The sequence below is a fragment of the Rhinichthys klamathensis genome, unplaced genomic scaffold (assembly GCF_029890125.1).
Source record: "Rhinichthys klamathensis goyatoka isolate OS25496 unplaced genomic scaffold, OSU_Roscu_1.1 h1tg000220l_1, whole genome shotgun sequence".
Classification (NCBI taxonomy): Eukaryota; Metazoa; Chordata; class Actinopteri; order Cypriniformes; family Leuciscidae; genus Rhinichthys; species Rhinichthys klamathensis.
The window spans coordinates 1,107,680-1,127,536 of record NW_026606744.1 but is presented as its reverse complement, the minus strand read 5'-3'; the positions used below and the strand labels follow the sequence as shown (position 1 = coordinate 1,127,536).

General features: G+C 38.0%; 2 protein-coding genes across 2 annotated transcripts in view; one reads left to right on the top strand and one right to left on the bottom strand.

Moving 5' to 3' along the window:
• Positions 1-7,909, top strand: part of wdpcp (WD repeat containing planar cell polarity effector) — a 70,507-nt gene extending 62,598 nt beyond the window's left edge. The window contains 4 exon segments of the mRNA XM_056264312.1: positions 3,782-3,884; positions 6,787-6,878; positions 7,601-7,629; positions 7,792-7,909. Coding sequence (XP_056120287.1) covers positions 3,782-3,884; positions 6,787-6,878; positions 7,601-7,629; positions 7,792-7,839 — 272 coding nt within the window. The 3' untranslated portion in view covers positions 7,840-7,909.
• Positions 7,910-14,022: 6,113 nt separating this feature from the next.
• On the bottom strand, positions 14,023-19,154 carry otx1 (orthodenticle homeobox 1). Its single transcript, XM_056264311.1, has 4 exons — positions 18,701-19,154; positions 16,990-17,179; positions 16,383-16,534; positions 14,023-15,393 (listed from the first exon to the last, which is right to left on the bottom strand). The coding sequence occupies exons 2-4, from the start codon at positions 17,084-17,086 to the stop codon at positions 14,662-14,664; spliced, it is 981 nt and encodes a 326-aa protein (XP_056120286.1). The 5' UTR covers positions 17,087-17,179; positions 18,701-19,154; the 3' UTR covers positions 14,023-14,661.
• Positions 19,155-19,857: the final 703 nt, after the last annotated feature.

The following is a 19,857-nucleotide window of genomic DNA, read 5'->3' as shown; positions in this document are numbered from 1 at the left end:
TGATATGACGTAAGACGCATGTGACCCTGGCCGTGGCACCACTGGGAAATTAAAAAAGTCATTAAGTTTCGTAATGTTTAATCGCTTATGTAATTATATTTGACTTATTTAAGGTTTTTTTTTTAACACTGTGCACAGATATAGAGGAGAGTTTGATTTGTTCACGTTGTTGATTGGCTGAATAGGACGGGTTTAAAGTGCATTGACCTCAGCTCTAATATTCTGTTTTCTACTGACCTGATGAGGACGTCCTACGTGCTGCTCTTCAGCGATGTTCAACGAATATTTCATAGGCCAACTGGATGGGCAGACATTAAAATGAGAAAGGGCATAGAAAGAAAGGAAAAGCAAGTGGGAGATGAGGGACGGACAGAAGTAGTTCAGCTAACAGGTGTACAGAAGAGACAAGGGACGTGTTTAGCGTCTAATAAGGGGGTGAAAACTTGAGGGTGTGTGTGTGTTTCCCACCCTGTCTGCCCATAAGCCTCTTAATTATGTCCTTGATGATTTCCCTGCTCTCTCACCCCGAGCAGACCTTAGCCTTGGAAGGAAGTGCTTAAGAGCGTGAATGTGAAATGAACAGATGGGTAAAATAGTCTGTTTGAGGGCATTTTACCGCTGTTAATAGTTAAAATGTTGCAATTAGAAGTCATTGCTTGAGATTTTTTTATATAGTGAAAAATACTCTCTCTCTCTCTCTCTCGCTCTCTCTTTCTTTTCAGTCAAATCTGTGTAGGTTTTCGGGTCAATAGCTTCTTTCGGGTGCTGATATTGCCTGTGTGTGTTTGTGTGCAGGGTTTATTGAGGAATAGAGGAATATTTACAGGAAATTCTGTAGGGCAGCGTAGAGGATCATAAATAGGGAATGAGAGCAGTAGGATTCTGCTTTGTGCTGTGCATTAAAAAGACAAGGTGTCTTGTTTATATTTGGCCAGCCTGAAGCGAACGTCTCACACTGTCAGCCAACCATGACTCTAAAGGACATACGCACACACACTAGAAATTCAAAGGTTACTTAGTATTCACACATTATATGGTCGTTCTCATAAATAAAACAAAGTGTCGAACAGCTTTAATGGTATTGTTCTGTTGTGGATGATTATTGACAATTTAGCTGTGCTGCCTAGTGTCTCTTAAACCAATATAATAGATAGGACTGTGCCAATCTATTAAAATATGTAATCAAATTGTCACAGAACGCTCTACAACACCTCCTTCTGGCGTCATTCGATCCCTTTCTCCTGCGTATTAAGACTTCATCTCCCATCTCCCCTCTCTGCACTCATCACCATCCAGCCCTGCTGAATTCCCTTGTCATCTTCATCATTATCACCTGTTGCTCCTTATCCTCCCTTTATATGGACTGCTTTCTCTTTTGTTCTCTGTGAAGTATTGATTTGCCAATCTGTTTGTGTCGCACGTTTCTCTGTTATCTCTGGACCTTCGATCTCTGACCTGGACTTTTTGATGAACTCTCGTACCTTCGCTGCCTGTCCTGTCTTGGCCTATGTGTTTCACTTTGAATATTGGATCGCTCCCCTACTAATGCCAGCCTGAGTTTTCTTCTGTTGCCAGCTTGAGTTTATGTCAGCTTTCCTCGTTTTTGTTACCCGTGTTAATAAACTTCAGCAAATGGATCTAACTGCCTCAGCCTGTACATCACAAAAATCAATTACATGATGCACTAATTAATTAATCAAATATCCACAAATTAGTGCTGGGCAGTATGATCTGAAAATCTGTATTTTACTGTCTGGAGTACATAGATTTTATAATAAAAATGTATAAACATTGTATGGTCAAATAATTATTTAATAAAAAAAATGGTGGTAATCAAATCAATTTATAAAACTAATAATTTAGTTTATCTTAAAAGGTAATGATTCTTTTTATTTTTTGGCAAGTTTACTGTTTAAATTAAAACATGTATGAAAACTTGTGTAATATTCTGTAAATATTCCTCTACTCCGCAATAATAGTATATTTGTTATAATTTCTTCAAGTTAAACTAAACTTTTATTTTGACGTGTTGTCGTGAAGACCAGTTTCTGTGTATATGATATGACGATCGTTTCATCAAATAAAATGGTGAAATGCTCGTAAAGTTAAAGGTAGACTTTTTGTTATGCAGGTTGAAACTCTATTCACATCCTTATAGCGATCATTAATAGAAGTGGTCTAAATATTAAAACATTTACATATATGTTCTGTGGAAGTCTCAAGACTCAAAAAAGACTCAAAAAAAGTTCATCCAATCATTGCATTCGGTCCGAATACAGTAGCCTACATAGCGGTCTTTTTGCCCATTGAATAAATGCAGGCATGCAGCAATTGTTTCAGCTATGCATCCATATGGCTGTATTTGAAAAATACATATTTTACGTGAAATTGAAACCACATCGGTTGGTTGTACCATATTCCACCCCACAAAAATAATTTCATTTATTCGTATTAAAAGTGGATTTAAAATCTACAGCAATCAATAATATAGCTATATATATATGATATATATACACAGATGATCCTTCACAAATCAGTCTAATATGCTGATATAATATCCTTTAATATGCTCAAGTAACATGTATTATTATTGTCAGTGTTGAAAACAGTTGCTGTTTAATATTTTCGTGGAAACTGATTTTTCTTTCTTCCCCCAGAAGTCTTTGATGAACAGAAAGTTCAAAAGAACAACATTTAATTGAAATAGACATATTTTGTTACATTATAAATGCCTTTTCTATCACTTTGATTAATTTAATTATAAAAATCTTGACCCCCAAACTTTTTTCTTTGTTCAAATTGAGTGGAAAGTAAAATACATAACAAAACATAGTGAAGACAGTCCACTTTTTTTTCAATATTACAACAAAGAAAACAACAGAAGAAAGGGAGGAAAAGAAAGAAAAAAATTGGGGGGAGGAATGGTGATAATTCAAAGGAATTCAGTCAACAGTCAAAATTTGAAGGGACTAAAATATATTATAAAAGGTTGCCATTTATCATGAAAAGAACCATAACTAGCATGACCCCAAAGTTTTGAACGGTAGTGTGTATATATAGAGATGATTCGTTTTTCTTTTTAGTTTTTAAATGATATGAATGTAGTTATATATTATAATATAAATCAAACTACTGTTATAGAAATTCATGTGGTAATGAGGCTTCCAGGTTGTCTTGTCAGAACAGCTCTTTTGCACCGATGGTCAGGAAGCAAGATTAAATTGCAGAATTTTTATTGTGTAATTTTTCTTATAATTGTTTGCACTCAATGAATGCATTAAAATAACAGCCCTAATAATGTATTTTTCCTTGCATTTTTTTTATATTCTTGAACTCCCTGCCTAGACACCCTGCAGTCTCTCTGTCTGTCTGTCTGTCTTTCCATCCTTCCACCGTTGCTTTGTTGTCACAGAAGAGGATCAGTGTCCGTCCACTATCTCATTGAGGAGTGTGTTGATTTGGTGAGAGAGGCAATTGTAAAGGAGGACTCTGAGAAGAGCGTATGAGAGGGATCATCTTATAGCTCATGAGACGCACACGCACACACTGCTGTGCTGTAGGGTGTTCCCTGAGATCAAGTCTCACTTAGTGTCTCTTGTTGTAATATGTTACCTTCACTGTCTCTGTCTGGGAGAGTCGTGTACTAGACGCCCATGTTTTACACTATATGTCATGTTCTGTCTCTCTCTCTCTATTTCATAGAAGAGCTTCTACATTTCAAAGATTCTTCATGTTAAACTGTTTTCCTCGGGGCATGGTGGGATTTTGTGTGTGATTTCAGATGAGTGTCAGTCAGCATACGGAGGGCAGAGTGGAGTCAAGCTCCCACCAACCAGCAGCGACAGACATGTTCACCACCCCAAACGCTGGAGCACTGCATCAAGGTGTGTGACCTAGACAAGTCTAGATTCAATTGTTAGCTGATACATTAGTAATTGCATTTCTTGAAATGCCATAAACTGGTGCTGTTAGCAGTGTCATTTGAGTGCATTTCTTAAAGCGATAGTTCACCCAAAAGTGAAAATAATATTACTTACTTGCCCTCATGTCATTCCTATCTGTGTGCTGTTATTTCTTTCTGTGGGACACAAAATTCGGCAAATATTCTTCATAAAAGTAGTCCATACAACTCATGTGATGCATAGCAAGAGTTGTGAAACCATACGCTTTATGAAATTTACTGTTAGACACTATTTCATAATAATACTGAAAACCACCCTGACCGAAGCATTGACTGGTTTTGGATCAACCAGTTCATTAAAAATAACTTATTCTAACAAAGAAAAAAAAACTGATCAGTTTGTCAAGTTTAATCATTCAGTGACTAATGGCGTAAATTTCAGTCTGTTCCTCGCTTAATGCATCATATGGCTTCACAAGTTTGAATATAGTGAATATAGTTTTAAGAACTACTTTTATTGGGCTTTTTGTCTCTTTTGTATCTTGATAGAAGTAGTAATTACGAACGGTCATTAAATGTAAAATAATTATGTGAAGATTCTTCAAATATCCTTTTATCTTCAAAGGTAAAAAAACAACAGTATATAGCTTTGGAAAAACATGAGGGGAGTAAATAATGATAGTACCGTATTTGTATTTTGTGAACTATCCCTTTAAACTCATGTCAAACATATCACAACAGGGGCGTGAGGTCCATATAAGCTGTGAATGCTCTGCGTACCCAAGCCATATGTGGAGTTGCTAATTAATATAAACACTATAAATTACTATAAAGTCCTTTGTTTGAGGTGTACCATAAAGCTTTCATGATAAAATGTTGGTAATATGTATGTAACTGTCTGCCATTTGTTTATTTGCCGAACAATGGTAATTTTCTTCGAATCTGCTAGTTTCGTGTGTTTCGGGTAAGGGTATCCACAACAGCTTTGGCTCCTACGCTCTCTTGTTATGTATCGTCATCATTGTCCTGCGTTCTCATTGGTTTTCTAGCAAATGGGGGATTTCATGCGCAGGGAAAGCTGTCCGCGAATCGCTCGTCCAAGCAGAAAAATGATCTCGATCAATGAAAATCACATTGTATTTGATACAAAACTAACTAGACTAAATCAAAAGAACAAAAAAGTCATAAATGAAACTATTTTCATAGTATTTCATTTTCTCCAAAGGGAAATTGATTTTTTTCAAAAACTTAGTGTTAAAGACAGATATACTGTTTGTAGACGTGCCACCGAGTATACCGAGTTAAAGAAGTCACTGCGAGAGATATTTTAAGCAAACACCCATTCTAACTCTTTGTGTGTGTGTACTTTACCCAAGTTTGGCCTGGAGCATCACAATAAGGGTGTAGAGTGGATGTGTGTGTGTGTGTGTGTGTTACATGAGGATTGTCCTATTGTCTTATCCTCTCTCTGCCTCCATTGCTGCTGACGGAGGGACCATTGACTCTGTGCTGACTCTCTTTCTGTCCCACTTAAGCTCCCTCGATCTCCTTTAAATCCTCCCTCTCCCGTCAGCCAGTTACGAGTGGACGGCCCAAAGAGGATGGGGTGGGATTAAAGGGTTTTTAAAACATAAAATAAGGAGTTTGGGGTAATTTGGCAGCCTGAATCCCAGTTTACAGGCCTGCACTGCTACACGGCCGGATGCAAGACATCAGAGGGAGATGCTCCCACCCAGATAAATAGCAGTCAAGAGAGAGAGGAAATCCTCTTCTCATTTTTCCCTTTTTATGTTTGTTTTTTGGAGTTTTTAAAATTCTATTTAACCAGACTAATCTGGTCTCCGATGAAGTTTTATTGTTCTTTATGCTGAGCCAATAAGGCTTAGAGACACTGATTCGAGCCTCATGCCTGCGTTGTGCTGGCAAAGAAAAAAAAGATCGGGAGTGAGCGAGCGAGCGAGAGAAGGAGTACAATGACTTGGTGGCATCACCGTCGGTTGTACTAAATCCAGCTCTGCGCAGGGAGAGAGGCAAACATGCGGATATCTGGAAAACATCCCGAGTCTGACACACATCTTTTAATGTATCCTTTTATTCTCACACACACAACACACTCAGAGAGACACACTCCAGCTCTTGGACTCGTGACACTTTTTGCATCTGAGTGTATCTGTACATGTGTAGCGATGTGTATGTGTTTGTTCGCTTGTTTGTATGGTGTGGGCTGCGCCCCGTAGGCCTCTTTTTCTCCTCCTCCCTCGATTGCTTGTAAGCGGCGTGCATCACTAAAGGAAATAGAAAAACCACAGAAATTGGACCCTGTCTCCATCGCCAGTCGCCGCAGAAAAACCCAAATCGCACAGCCCACAATACGACTGATAACATTCACGCAGTCTTACACGCTTGCTGGATTTGACGGCACGGCGTACGGTGGCAGCGGTTCGTGTTTTTTGGAAAACCCATGAATCCCTGGGAAAGGCCTGACTCCCACACATAGCTGCTCTGTGTTGACTTGATGCTGTGTGTGTGTGTGTGTGTGTGTGTGTGTGTGTGTGTGTGTGTGTGTGTGTGTGTGTGTGTGTGTGTGTGTGTGTGTGTGTGTGTGTGTGTGTGTGTGTGTGTGTGTGTGTGTGTGTGTGTGTGTGTGTGTGTGTGTGTGTGTGTGTGTGTGTGTGTGTGTGTGTGTGTGTGTGTGTGTGTGTGTGTGAAAGAGATCCAGGCCTGTCTGCTGTGAATGCTGGTACACTGAACAGATAGTAACATTTCTCTGAATGCAGAAGACTAGAATATTTCCATACAGCATTCACTGTTAGTCTGATTGTATGGGGTTAGAGAGATTTCTTTACTCATATCTTTAGTCATATATGAAAAACTTGATTCCACAGGAATAGGGCTGCAGAAACGTCGACTTCTGAGGCTATGGATGACCTCTCTAACAGCCTGACAAGTCATCGCACCTGGCCTTGGAAACACACAGGTGTGTTCTTTTGAATGCAGCTCCGTTTAAGTAAATACTGCTCTCAAAGTAGATACAAAAGTAACAGGGTTGAATGAGTACATTGTTCTCAGTATTTGGATGAAGGCGTACAGCTTGTTTTTCAGCTTTATTGGCATAATTTATCTAGTGACTGTGTGACTGCCACAGATAATTCCTTCATTAATGCCCTGAGAGTGATATCTTCCCCTCTGTTTTGCCCTCTCAAGAATAGGTTCAAGTTGACTGCCTTTTTTTCTGCTTGTATTGTACTTAGCTAATCATTCTAAAACATGAATGTTTTATTCTTTTCTGTCCACAGAATAATTCAACTTTTTTCCCCATACATATTTATTGGACAGTACAGACTGTAGGCTATTACAGACATTTACATCAGAATTTTAATACATGCATAATCCTGAATGCTAATGGCTCAGTCATAATTTACCATGGAGAAACCCTCCTCCAGTTGAGCCGCAGAGGATGCTTGAACTCAACACTTCCGCCCACTCGTACATACAGTGCACTTACTCCAGATTACTGAGTGATTGGTGCTCGGGCTGATCACCTGATTCAGGTGTGGAGATAGAAAGGCGCTGCTGTGACACTCAAGCGGATGTGTCAGCGTACAACTTTTTTAAGACTTTAATGTGATGCTCACTTCACTTGTAACATTTGTATGCGAGTATTATTTTCTTAAGTTTGAATTTTTTCTCTCTCTTTAGAAATCAACCTTGTCGACCGGAACACACAGGTATTGTTTTACATTTTGATAGTATTATTGTATATTTCTTATTTTTGATGATGCACTGTGTTGTTTTGACTTTTTCTCTGAGAATCATTTACAGTCCTATAACTATTTATTCATATAAATATTTTTAATAATTTATATTACTTCTTATTTTGTGACTTCTAGGTGCCTGAGGAGGGGAAACTGAAAGTTATTCATTTTGGTTTAGTCTAAATTAGTACAATCAATGCTATTAATAGTTTTTAATATTTTTATAACAATTAAAAAATGTTCTTTTAGTAAAAAAAAAAAAACTGTTACTTAAACTATAAAACTACTTTCAAATAAAACATATTTTTGCAATTCTTTTGATTCTGTTTTAATTACTTTTATAGCTTGCTCAGTGTTTGTTAAATAATTTCTTGTCACGTAATTTGTCACTCTCTGTCTTGGAAAAGGGGTCGTAAGATCCTGTTTATGCCCAGTACTGTACAGCCTTGAGTATAAAAAAAACTATTTTAATGGTTATTCCTTTTTCTATTACATATACTCCCTAACCATTCTGGCTCGTGCCAGTCACTATCACATTATCAGAATGTTTGAGGGTCTGTGCAAACCGCTTTTTTTTTTTCATTTTAGTAACACTTGACTTTCTTTGAGCATGGTGGCACAGAGGCCACACTAGTATCCCTGTTCTTGATCACAGGATCAGTGGTGCGGCTTGTGGGCTGGGTTTAATTCTCCACCTGTTTGGTGTATGAGATTACACGCAGAAGAAATGCAGAGGGGATACGCAGCGCGTCTCTAAAGAGGAGGCTGCCGTTTCCCCCCACAGTCTTCATACAGCGGCCGTGTCAGAACTGTCGCCGACCTGCTCTCCGAACTTAATCTGACAGCACCCAGCCATCCATAATCCCTCACTGTATCGTAATCTATTTACTCTGCATTCTAAGAGGATTTTCTTATTTTTTTTTAAGTATATGTACAAGATATATAAATATGAATTTATGCTGGAAATGGAGGAAGGGTCAGGAGAGGAAGCTTTTGTGTTGCCACCTCTGTTTTATGTGCGTCTGTTGCCTATTCTTTGCACGTTTTAAGGACAAATCAGTACTGTTGTCTTGTCACCGTATCATTTTTAAGCATATTTTAAAACATTGCATTGCATATTGTCTATTGTAATGTATACATTGCCCTTGATTTGTGCATTAAAACAATCAGCAATTATGATGATTGGTCCGACAACTGATTGAGTAGTTTTCAAGAGGCATCTGTCTTCTTTGAATTATATTCATATTGTTTTTTTTTTTAATAAGTCTGGCCTCCAGTCACTGATTGTGTGCCAGGAACCATTTTCAACAGCTCAGACTTAAGCTTAAAACTTAATCACACAGGATTATTTGAGATCACAGTTTTTCTGTAAATGACAACCTTGTAATCCTGTGTCGAGTCAAACTAAGAAAATGTTTTGGATCAAACAATCTTTCTGGCAAAAATGCTGCAATTTGATTGGCACATCATTGGGTTTGATAGACGATGAGTTTCTTTTACAACATCCAGAAGCATTGTTAGCTTCTTTTTATGAGATATGATAAGGGAGCTTAGATGTTCTGATCATGTTTGTGTATTTTGCAGTATTACATCCATGAGGTCATTGAATTCACACCTATAATATTCTCTTTTAATATGAATAATTTGGACTTTTTTCTAATGTTTTAGAATGTGCAGTGCAGATGTTTTTATGAATTGACCTGAGCATCAAGGGCCTGGCTCTGCACAGTTCATCAGAGATCTTTACATCTAATTCAACCAGCTGTCATACACCACCAGATATTGAACAAATCTGCACAAACAAACAGCCATTCACTGTTAGTGTTCATTTCCTGAATGGTTGTGTAAGCAGAGGGCAAACTGGTTTTCAGTCCTCACGCTCCCTGTTGGATCAACAGACCGAGGAAGGCCTCAAGGTTAATCTGAGTGGCATCTTTCAGACGGTGAGGTGACGTCACAGTCTGGTCACTTGATAGGAGAAAAATAAACTTGACAAAATGTTCTCACCTCAATTAAGAGTTAATTAACTGTTCCCGTTTTAATTGCAGCCATTAACATCAATTATGTCACCACTGATTGCACTGTTTTGTCAACTGACACTTGAGTGGTAAAATAGTATTAGATATACAGTAGAGATCCTATTCCAGTCTCTATCATTTTAAAACACTGTGTCCCAGTTTCACAGACAGGGTTTAGATTAAGCCAGGATAGGGCCAATTAGGACATTTAAGTAGACATTTGTTTCTACCTTAAATTGTTACATTGTTTAAATTAATACATTGTTTGCCAACTGCGTGATTTGTAGGCTATATGTATATTTCTGAAATGCATAACTTGGACACAGTCACTTATGATAAATCACTCGACAACGATGACACTGGTGTATTTTAAGATATGCCAGTCCAAGTTGCTTTCAGTTAAACCGGCTCAAAATATGCATTTTAGTCAGGAACAGTTTATATTTATTTTTGTCATATAAGGAAAATCATTCAATATCAATATTTTCCATTTAATTTAGTGTATATATATATATATATATATATATATAAGTAGTTACTATTTACCTTGCACCCTAAAATATGGGACTGTATAACATCTTCAAAAAGGTTTTCAAATCATTTTAAACCAAGGCAATTTTTGTACAAATGTCACATTTTATATTATTTCAGCAAAACATATCAAGTCATTTTTAGTTTTAAGCCTACTCCGCTTGACTCGAGCAAAAATATGCCTTTTGTTGAAAAGGTCAGAATACTTTATACTTAAAAATAATGATGATAATAATAAAAATAATGACTTCGAGACGCTCCTTTATATAATTTTTTTTTTGTCATGTGACAACACAATGGTTTCCTGCATGTTGTTTACGTCACACTGACTTTAAATTGACATATATTTTACCGTTTATTATTAATATATATATATATATATATATATATATATATATATATATATATATATATATATATATTCTTCACTAATAATTTTAAATATAATTTCAGCTTTTTAATGAGACTTTTTGTAGTAGCCTATTCTGAAGATATTAGCCCAGAGCGCAGACATTTCTGAATGTAGGCCCCACAAAAAAACAAAACAAATTAAAACGCTCGACAAGAAGTGTTTTCGCAAAACAGATTAGAAAAAAAGAGCTTTCGTTGTCCTAAATATCTTTAATAAATAAATAAAATAAAATGCCGAGAAAAACTTATAGTTTATTAGGAGCTATATCTGTAGCTAGCCTACCTAAACTGTAGGCCTATATGTATGGTCAGTTACTGATTTAATGATAAAGTTATATATGAGCTCAGCAAGTGTCCATCCTGACAGCCATAATGTCATCTGTTCCTAAGACCTCAGCGTCAATACTGTAGGAATAAATCCCTCTGGTGGTTTTCCCACCCTCAGCGTTTCTGTAACTCACAGGCCTGGAGTCAGCATCTCGCCATCTCAGCAACCCTTCGCTCATCACACTTCCGTTTTCCCATTAATGCTTTTGGTCGGTAATCTCTTTTGCAGTTCTCACATGTAATAATATGGTGCCAATTGTGGACGAGCCGTCCCACTCGGGTGACATTTGGACACATGAGCATATCAGCAAGGCAAGAGTGGATTGCTTATACAGCAGTAATGAAAGCGTCCTAGCTATCCGCCTCATGAACTGAGAAAATTCCACATTTTGGGGACAGTTCATCAAAATGTTCTTGACCGAGGGAAGTTAGCTGCTTGGGCTTTTTGCTGCAATAATTCGATTTCGTTTAGTTGAGACAATTTACCACCGGTTTAATAAATAAAAGAAAAAATTCTTGCAGGGGGCAATCTAAAAATAAAGTAAAGCTTTCTCAGTGAATTGTAGGCTATTTGAGTTGTGGTATTAGCCTAACGGTAGTGAAAGGCACATGCCTTCCAGGTAGAAACTGATTAAACAATATCTTCTGGTTGAATAGCCTAAATGACAAAATGATAGCCGAGATAATTTTCAGAACGGAAATTTAAAGTGAAAGCACAGCTTGTTTGCGTGACAGTAAGCGAAATTTCAGATCAACATGTGAAGTGAGAGTCTAATCAACTTTTTCGTATGTGCTCATTCTTTGAGTAAAATTAGACAGAAGTCAGGCTTAGTGACCTATATAGGCTACGTCCCTCTTACATGTTTTTACCCAAATTCTCACCTCAGCTTGTATGTAATAACGTTTGCTTTGTTGTTCACTTAAAATGCACGTGGCAGCCAGGCTTTAAATTTTGAAAATCATTCCATTTCAAAATGATGAAACTGGATAACGTAGGCTATTTGAATGCGAGTGCTTAAATGGCCGATGACGTTAGATGTTATTAAATTCAGACCTTTATGATAGGCCTATAGACTATCGGTTATCATTTTTCGCCTTGACAGTTTATGTAAGGACGAAATATCTAATGTCTGAAGAAAGACGGGAGCTTTATTTAGGCTAATTCGGTTATTTTATCGGGAAAAAAATCACAGATATTTGTTGTTATCAATAGTGACCAACTCTGTGAAGTTCATGGACATGAAATCACCTGTCCAGAATCATGCCAGCGTCAGTTGAAAGTGTTAGAACGAACAGGCCCTATATGTTTTCTCTCGCTCACCCCTCGGGCGTAAGCAGGTGCTCCACGCGAGGGCGTGTCCGAGCTCCTCGAATTATTCCCCAGGAAGACAGGACGCAAATGTTTGTTTGATGCAAATCTTACAAATCCATTCATGTTTATGTAGTGTCGCTGAGCTGCGGTGGCGTCTCAATGCGAGCACAGTAAAACAAATACGGGTAATGTTCTTCTGGGCAAGGTGTTGATTCAGCTGCCAGGTCAACACACCAATAATTAGCACACAAAAACACTGAAGCTGATTAAAGTCGTGCGAATGGGTTATTTTATTATTAGCCTATATGCTAGGCTACTAACGAAATTGTTCTCGGAAAAACAACAACAACACAGAACATGAAATTCATTGAAACGTCGAGTAGCGTGTCTCTTTCAATGCGCATTTATTTATCATATAATAAAAATGTGATGGGGTAGGGCTATAATAAATATAACAGATCTTTGTCATAAATTAGGACTAAAAATAATGCAGGCCTTCCTGTGGTAAGAGACATATAAACAATTTACAACCTGTGCACATAGGCTACTTCATATCCGCTGCTAATCGACCAAAAGGAAACTTTTTTTGTTCGAACACGTTCATCTAAACAGCTTTGCCAGGCCCTTGTTTTTCTCAAGAATTTATTTAATGGCCCGGTGCCTGACGGCTGCCTCCCTCCCGCTTTTGACCCATTAACCCAGACCCACCCACGTCATTACCAAATCAGAAGAAGCGATATCGCTCCGGGTTATTTTGGCGAAACGCTCTTGTGCTCCAGAGCGCGCGGAGATTCTGCTGGGAAGCAATTATCGCGAGCGCATTCAATTACGACCTGATCAAATGCGTTAATAAATATTTAAGAAATGTTGCGGTGCCGTGGCCTTTATAACAATTTACACAAAAAGACCTTCAAACGATTGTGTGTTTTCTAAAGCCCAACTGAATATAGGCCTAGTTAAAGTCCACGGTTTTGAATTAATCAATTTTACACCACTGCATACTCAGTTGTAGCATCCATTCCCATGGCAAATAACCGATTTATTGAGGAGCAAAAACTTAATCCTTTCCACATGACAAAAAAATGCAGTCAGTAGGCTAACATGCGGGTTTTCATTCACGCCCTTAAAATCCTCACAGTCCGACGGAAATAAATCAATGTTCATCAAGTTCAGTGCAGATAATCATTCAGCTCTATAGATCACTGGTTGAAAAATAAATAAAGTTGTATTGGCTATGTAAAAGTTGTTCTAAAACCAAAATGCATCCAGGATCTCAGGAAATAAATAAAATTGAGGTGCGTTTATTGTACTTTTTTTTTTTTTTTACTTATTCATTCGTTCGTTGAGAGTTGAAAACATTTGCAACAAGAGAGTAAATTTCGGGTGTTAAATGTGGACATACCCCAGTCAGAAATCATGTAAAAATTCTGGTAGTTAACTGATCTTTATTACGGACATGAATGTAATGATCTGCGCTTGCAGTACATTCAGCATTTCACTGGCATTTGGGAATTCTTCCTTAACCACATTTCTCATCCCCATGATTTTTTTTTTCTCGGTTAGAGCAATTAAGTCAAGTGCTGTTAAATGCATCCAACAATTTTAATCATGCCCGTGCTCTTTCACCGCAACAAATCTTCAAATGCTAGTTTACCTAATGGAATATCACAGCCAAATATCCCCCGCTCTAAAAATGTCCAACGTATAATTAAGATTCTTTATTTCAAATTTTTTTTTTTTTTCCCCACATGATGTTCTCAATATAAAATCCTATTTATTTTTTCAGGGTAACAAAAATTGTTTTTCAGTAGCCTATATCAAATAAGTCCAGCGGCCAATTCTTGATCTTTGGATTATTTGGGAAAAAGATTTACATAAAGTCGTTTCAAAGTCTTATTAAACCATTTGAAATCCAGTAACACCAACTAAATATGGTCAATGTAACTGACCCAAATACATATGTACAAAATTCAGCTCCGTGAAGCTGACTAGAATCTGTCATCCTAAAAAATAACCATATTTAGAAAACGAAACAGTTGTACAGGGTTTGAGAGGTGGAGGTAAAACGGTCGCTGAGCGTTCAGTGTCCCGTGTAGAAAAACGATAATCCAGATCAGGCAGGAGAGTGACGCGAGTTCGGCGAAACACTTCAGAACCAGAACTCTGGCTCGTCGAGTAAATGTAATTAAGTCTCTTCAGGGACAAAAAAGGGAAAACTAGCTTTCATTTCATTCCACAACTTTCCATTTCCCCCTTTCTTATCGTTAAGGGGGAGGGGGAGGGGGACGAACATCTAACTATTCTGTTAAAATCTGCAAGTCTGTGTATATTTTTTCCTTAAACTCAGCACACTATTAAAACAGAGAGATTGTGAAAATGGAGGGCATTTAAAAAAAAAAAATCAGATCACAAGACTTGGAACCTCCAGGATGCTTGGTCTTTGTAGTCCAAACAGTCTGTAGTGTTGAAGTTGAGCTTCCAGGAGGAGGCCGTTTGCTCCTTGTAATCCAGGCAGTCAGAAGAATTGAAGGCCAGGCCAGTGCCACTGTAGGCCTGGTGGTGATGGTGGTGGTGATGTCCTGAGGACTGACTGATGTGGTGGTGGGGGTGCGTGGACATGGACGAAGCTGCCATGGGGCTGAGCTGGTGAGGGTGGTGGTGAGAGTGCATGGGGGCCAGATAGGAGCCACAGTCCACCCCACTGAAGTAAGAACCGGAAGGAGTCGGGTAGCCCTGGCTGTAGCCGGTGGTCTGGTTGTAGGGCATGGGGTAGGAGGAGCCGGCCGTGCCTGAGACAGAGCGCTGCATGCAGGAGGTGTTTGAGGGAGCGACGGGCTCCGGCAGGGAGACGGACGGGGGTGCGGAGCCTGGAGAAATGGCAGGGCTCCAGATTGAGGAGACAGTACTGATAGAGGTAGAGGTGCTACTGATGCCTGTGTTATTGGTGGTGGAGGAAGAGGAGGAGGAGGAAGAGCCAGAGCCAGCACTGGAGACTGCCGGAGGGGTGAACTGGCCGCTGCTCTCGGAGCCTGTGCTCTCCCGGGTGGGCGAGGATTTCTTCTTTGCAGGCCGAGCTTTAGTGCTGCTGCCACTCTGCTGCTGCTGACGACATTTAGCACGACGATTCTTAAACCACACCTGCAGGACGGAGAGAGGGAACAAAATCACTTCAAATACACTGTTTGAACAACACCTTTAAAAATAGATGCACATGAAAAGAGGACAGCACAGAGTCCATTACGCCTAATACACACACGCACACAGAGCCCCATTAAATGATTATGGAGACCTTCGTGCATGGCTGAAGGACATGTTGGAGAGCCATTGTGCAATATCAGAGTGGAAAATAGCTAGTTATTAGCAGTTCCTGGCTTTAATTTGCATGCAGGGCCTTTCTGCTTTACTGTGTGGATCTAATTTCAGTGCTTGTAGACGACTGGGTGATAGCAGCCTATTGAGTTTCTCCGCAGAGATGGTAATTCAATAGTGGAAGGAGGGTCTGACCGTGTAAAGCGTTTTGTTTCATGTGCTTATTAAGAGCAAATAATATTGCTTGGGAAATTGACGGAGGGTTGCTCGTTTAGGCCTCGGATCACTTCAGAAAAAGCATTATTTGCATGAAAAATCCACAGCGTACTGTGGGAATTTAACATTTCCTCATCACTGGTATTTACATCAAAGTGAGTGAACATTTTAATCACAGTGGGAAACACCTTCATATATTTGGTCTATATGGCGACATTTCCTCAGTGCAGGAATATCAATTCAAAATGCACAAATTTATTAAAATTCTTTCATGCTGCATAAATTATTATTATTTTTTTTTTTTTTTAAATCACCTGCCAATTAACCCTAGTTCTGTAATGGCTGTACAACTAGGCTGACAACCAAAATGTCAAACACACACCTAGGAGTCTATACTGATAATTTCATTAATTGTAATCATTATTACAAACTACTACGAACTTAAGAAAATCAGTAGGGGGAGCAGCTGAGCATAAAGCACATTAACGAATATTTTGCGAAAGTTGTCATACTTGAAAACGATTGTTTTTTTCTAAAGGAACCATTTAGTCTATTTAGATTTCCCCCCCCCCCCACACATTTAGTGGTTACATGTAGCCTACCTGAACTCTGGACTCAGGAAGGTTGATCTTCAGTGCCACCTCCTCTCTCATAAATATGTCCGGATAACGAGTTTTGGCAAAGAGTGATTCGAGAATGTCAAGCTGTGAGCGCGTAAATGTCGTTCTTTCCCGCCGCTGCTTTCTGGGAGTCGCTGGGGGAATAAAAAACATGTCAAAAGAGTACACTGAATAATATATTATGATTTTGTTTACATGTGACATAGAAAGTAGCTTCAGGACATTTTCGAGGTTTTGCGGGTTATGCGTGCGTGCAGCCTACATCCAGCCTATATATAGGCGCTATATATATATATATATATATATATATATATATATATATATATATATATATATATAATACAATGAGCATATTAGGTCCATATAAATAGGCTAAATAATACAATGAGCATATTAGGTCCAATAAGTACTTTTTAAACATAGAAAAATGCGCTTAGACAATGTCAAGAATTTCAATAAAGCTTTATTGAAAACAGTTTCTAACTTTAAAAAAAAAATAGACAAAAACCACAGACGTGATTCTTGCTTACAAAGAGCTGTGTTAAACACGGTTCATCGTAGGCTACACGTAAACCGTGTTATAGGCTACCTGGGTATCCGACGGACGGGTGCAGTAGGTCCATGGCCGCGCCGCTCAGCCCCAGGCCGTTCATGGCGTAGGGGGGCTGTTTGAGGTATGACATCATGCTAGAGGCAGTCACGGGTCCCCCCAGATCTTGCCAATAGTTCGATTTCCCCCGATGTTGCAGTTTGACGAAGGACGGACACGATTTAAGTTACTGAAATGTGATTGTAATAATATTAACAACTGGTATTAACAACATTTGTTTCAAAAGGAAATAAAAGTATGAAAACTGCAAAGTAAATTAAATAGGAGTCAATAAGAACTGAACAATTATTAGAGAAAATAAAGTAGATAAGTGAAAATCTAATTGGTTTCCTGGTTTTAAATACATAAAATGTAGGCTATATTAGGCTACCTTTTTCGATGATGATAATAATAGGCTACTAATAATAAAGAATTTAAAAACGAAAAATAGCACAGTGGTGAAAACTGATACCAGGATGCTTGACGTGAATTAAAAGTATAATTGTATTTCTAAATATTTCTACAAATTTGACTTATGTCTGAGTTTTAGCTGAAATGTGGTTACAAATATAAAGTACGGATATTCCCCATTTTCTGACATTGCCTACATAAAAGACAAAAAGCATTTACAATATTTTGTAAGAGTTAACTACATTTATTTTACATTCGTTTTTTAAAGTAATGATTTAATTTTTTTAAATACGGCTCTGCAGAGTCTATCTTAACAGGGCATTTAAGACTAAACCTGTGCGGTTTACAATTAGCCTACTTATCAAAATAATTACAAAACTTGCAGGCCTAATAAACAAGCTTTGTGTAAAAAAATAGCTTTGGTTTATTGTTATTTTAAATTGTTTTGTTGAACATTAGCCTAGATCTTTCAAAATAGGTAGCCTAGGATAAAACGGAGATACTTCTAGAAAATTTATAATCGTATCGTAGCCTATATTATCATCACAGTCTGGTACCGTTTAAAAAAACGTATAGCCTACCGTATATTAACGCGTCGTATTAATTTTGATAGTCATTCAATTTTTAACCAAATGTAGGAGCTGACTGGTTATCTAGTGGAAATGAATGTGGATGGGCCCCGTGCTGAGAGAACCGAGCCGTTTAGAGTTTTGTGTATTCCAATCTATTCCTTGCTTATTCTTTAGATACTCTGTAAAGACTGGTTAGAAAGAACACATCTACGTGCAAATTAACTCAATTACAATGCAGATTAGACCTCAGGGGAAACACCTTCATTTCTTAGCCTTATCACCAAAATAAATTAACAAAAAAACAAAACACGCCTCTCCAATTACTCTCCAAGTGAGCTGGCTTAGGCTGTAACTTACTGCGGCGGTGAGTTGATCTGTACAAAAATGCTCGTGTTAGATTCAAACATAGACTACGGGTCGCTACTTTTTAGATTTAATTCATTTTGAAACATTTGCTCCGAAGCGACTATGACAATTACCAGACTGTTTACTACGTGACTTAAACACACCACTGACGTCGGTAGAGTGAAGAGGTCAATAAAAATAGAAAACTTTTTTTTATAGCCTACACCAAGAAAACGAAATTTGTCTAAATAGTAGGGAAAACAACTGTGCTAACATAAAAAACAACTTTAACACTATAACTGAAACTTATATTAGTTCCGTTTTGTGAAGTTTAACTAAAATTAGGGGGGTGGGGGGGAATTAAAAGGCATATTTGTTCTTACCTTTTTCAGAACCCTGCGTCTTTCTCCTCTCCTCTCCTCAATTTTTGCAGTCTGACAAGACGATAAAAAATATCCACCAGTGGAAGAGTTCAGGAAGGCAAATCGACCGAGGAACCTCACCAAATAAATGTCGTCTAAAACTCCTCAAAACTGCAGCAATGTTGATATGGCGCACGTGTCTGGCTTTTAGCTGGACTTCTTGTAGCCTATTGAGTGTGTGTTCCCGGGGTTTAAAACCAAATACATTAAACTCATTTGCTTTGGCTTTCTCGTTCGTGTCTGTCACTAGTTTAAGGTGATTGCTAATGTAGACGGATGGAGATTGATCACCTTCTCCTAACCCTGCCTCTCTAAGAGCGTAGGACACCTGCAGATCCGCCCACTCCAGCCAATCACCGCGCATTCCCTACTTGATTGACAACTGTAACAACCAGTCCACAGGCAGAACCTCTTTAAAGCCCCACCCCGCGCTGACTAAAGACATCAAGAACATCCACCGTCCAAATAAATCTTTAGAATTTCGAGAAGACCTAAAATATCCAGAAAAGTTAAACATTTCCTAGAAATTGGTTGGTAAATATATTAAGAAATGGGCTTCATTTGTAAAATTAAGGTAGGCTATAAAGTAGCCTAGGCTATAAAACATTTAAACTAGCTATTTAAATTATAATATTTTACTAAAAGACATTAAGATTGCGATATTGACCAAAACATTTAATTAGGAAGTCGTGTCAAATCTAAATAAAACATTTTATTAACATTGCTTAATTACAATTGTAACAGTTTTGCGTCTTGAAATGTAGCATATTTGATTTGGTTTAGCGGGCCTCTAGAAAAAATCGGAAACTGTATCGAATTTTTTAATATTATTAATTTATTAATGCATGTGAAGGCAGAATTTACCCACTTGGATTAAACAGTCTAATATAATTAAAGCTATACACTATCCAAAGAGTTTAAAAAAAATTAGAGGACATTAAGGTAGCCTATTTACTGAAATGTCTGACATCACGCAAATAAAAAATAAAAATAAAATAATTCACAAAGTAGGCTACCGTTTGATGCTACAAAATTTAAGTGATCGATTCATATATATAGTCCATCGATTTGAAGCGGGTAAAATGCATCAAAAAAGTTTAATTTATCCACTTTATCTA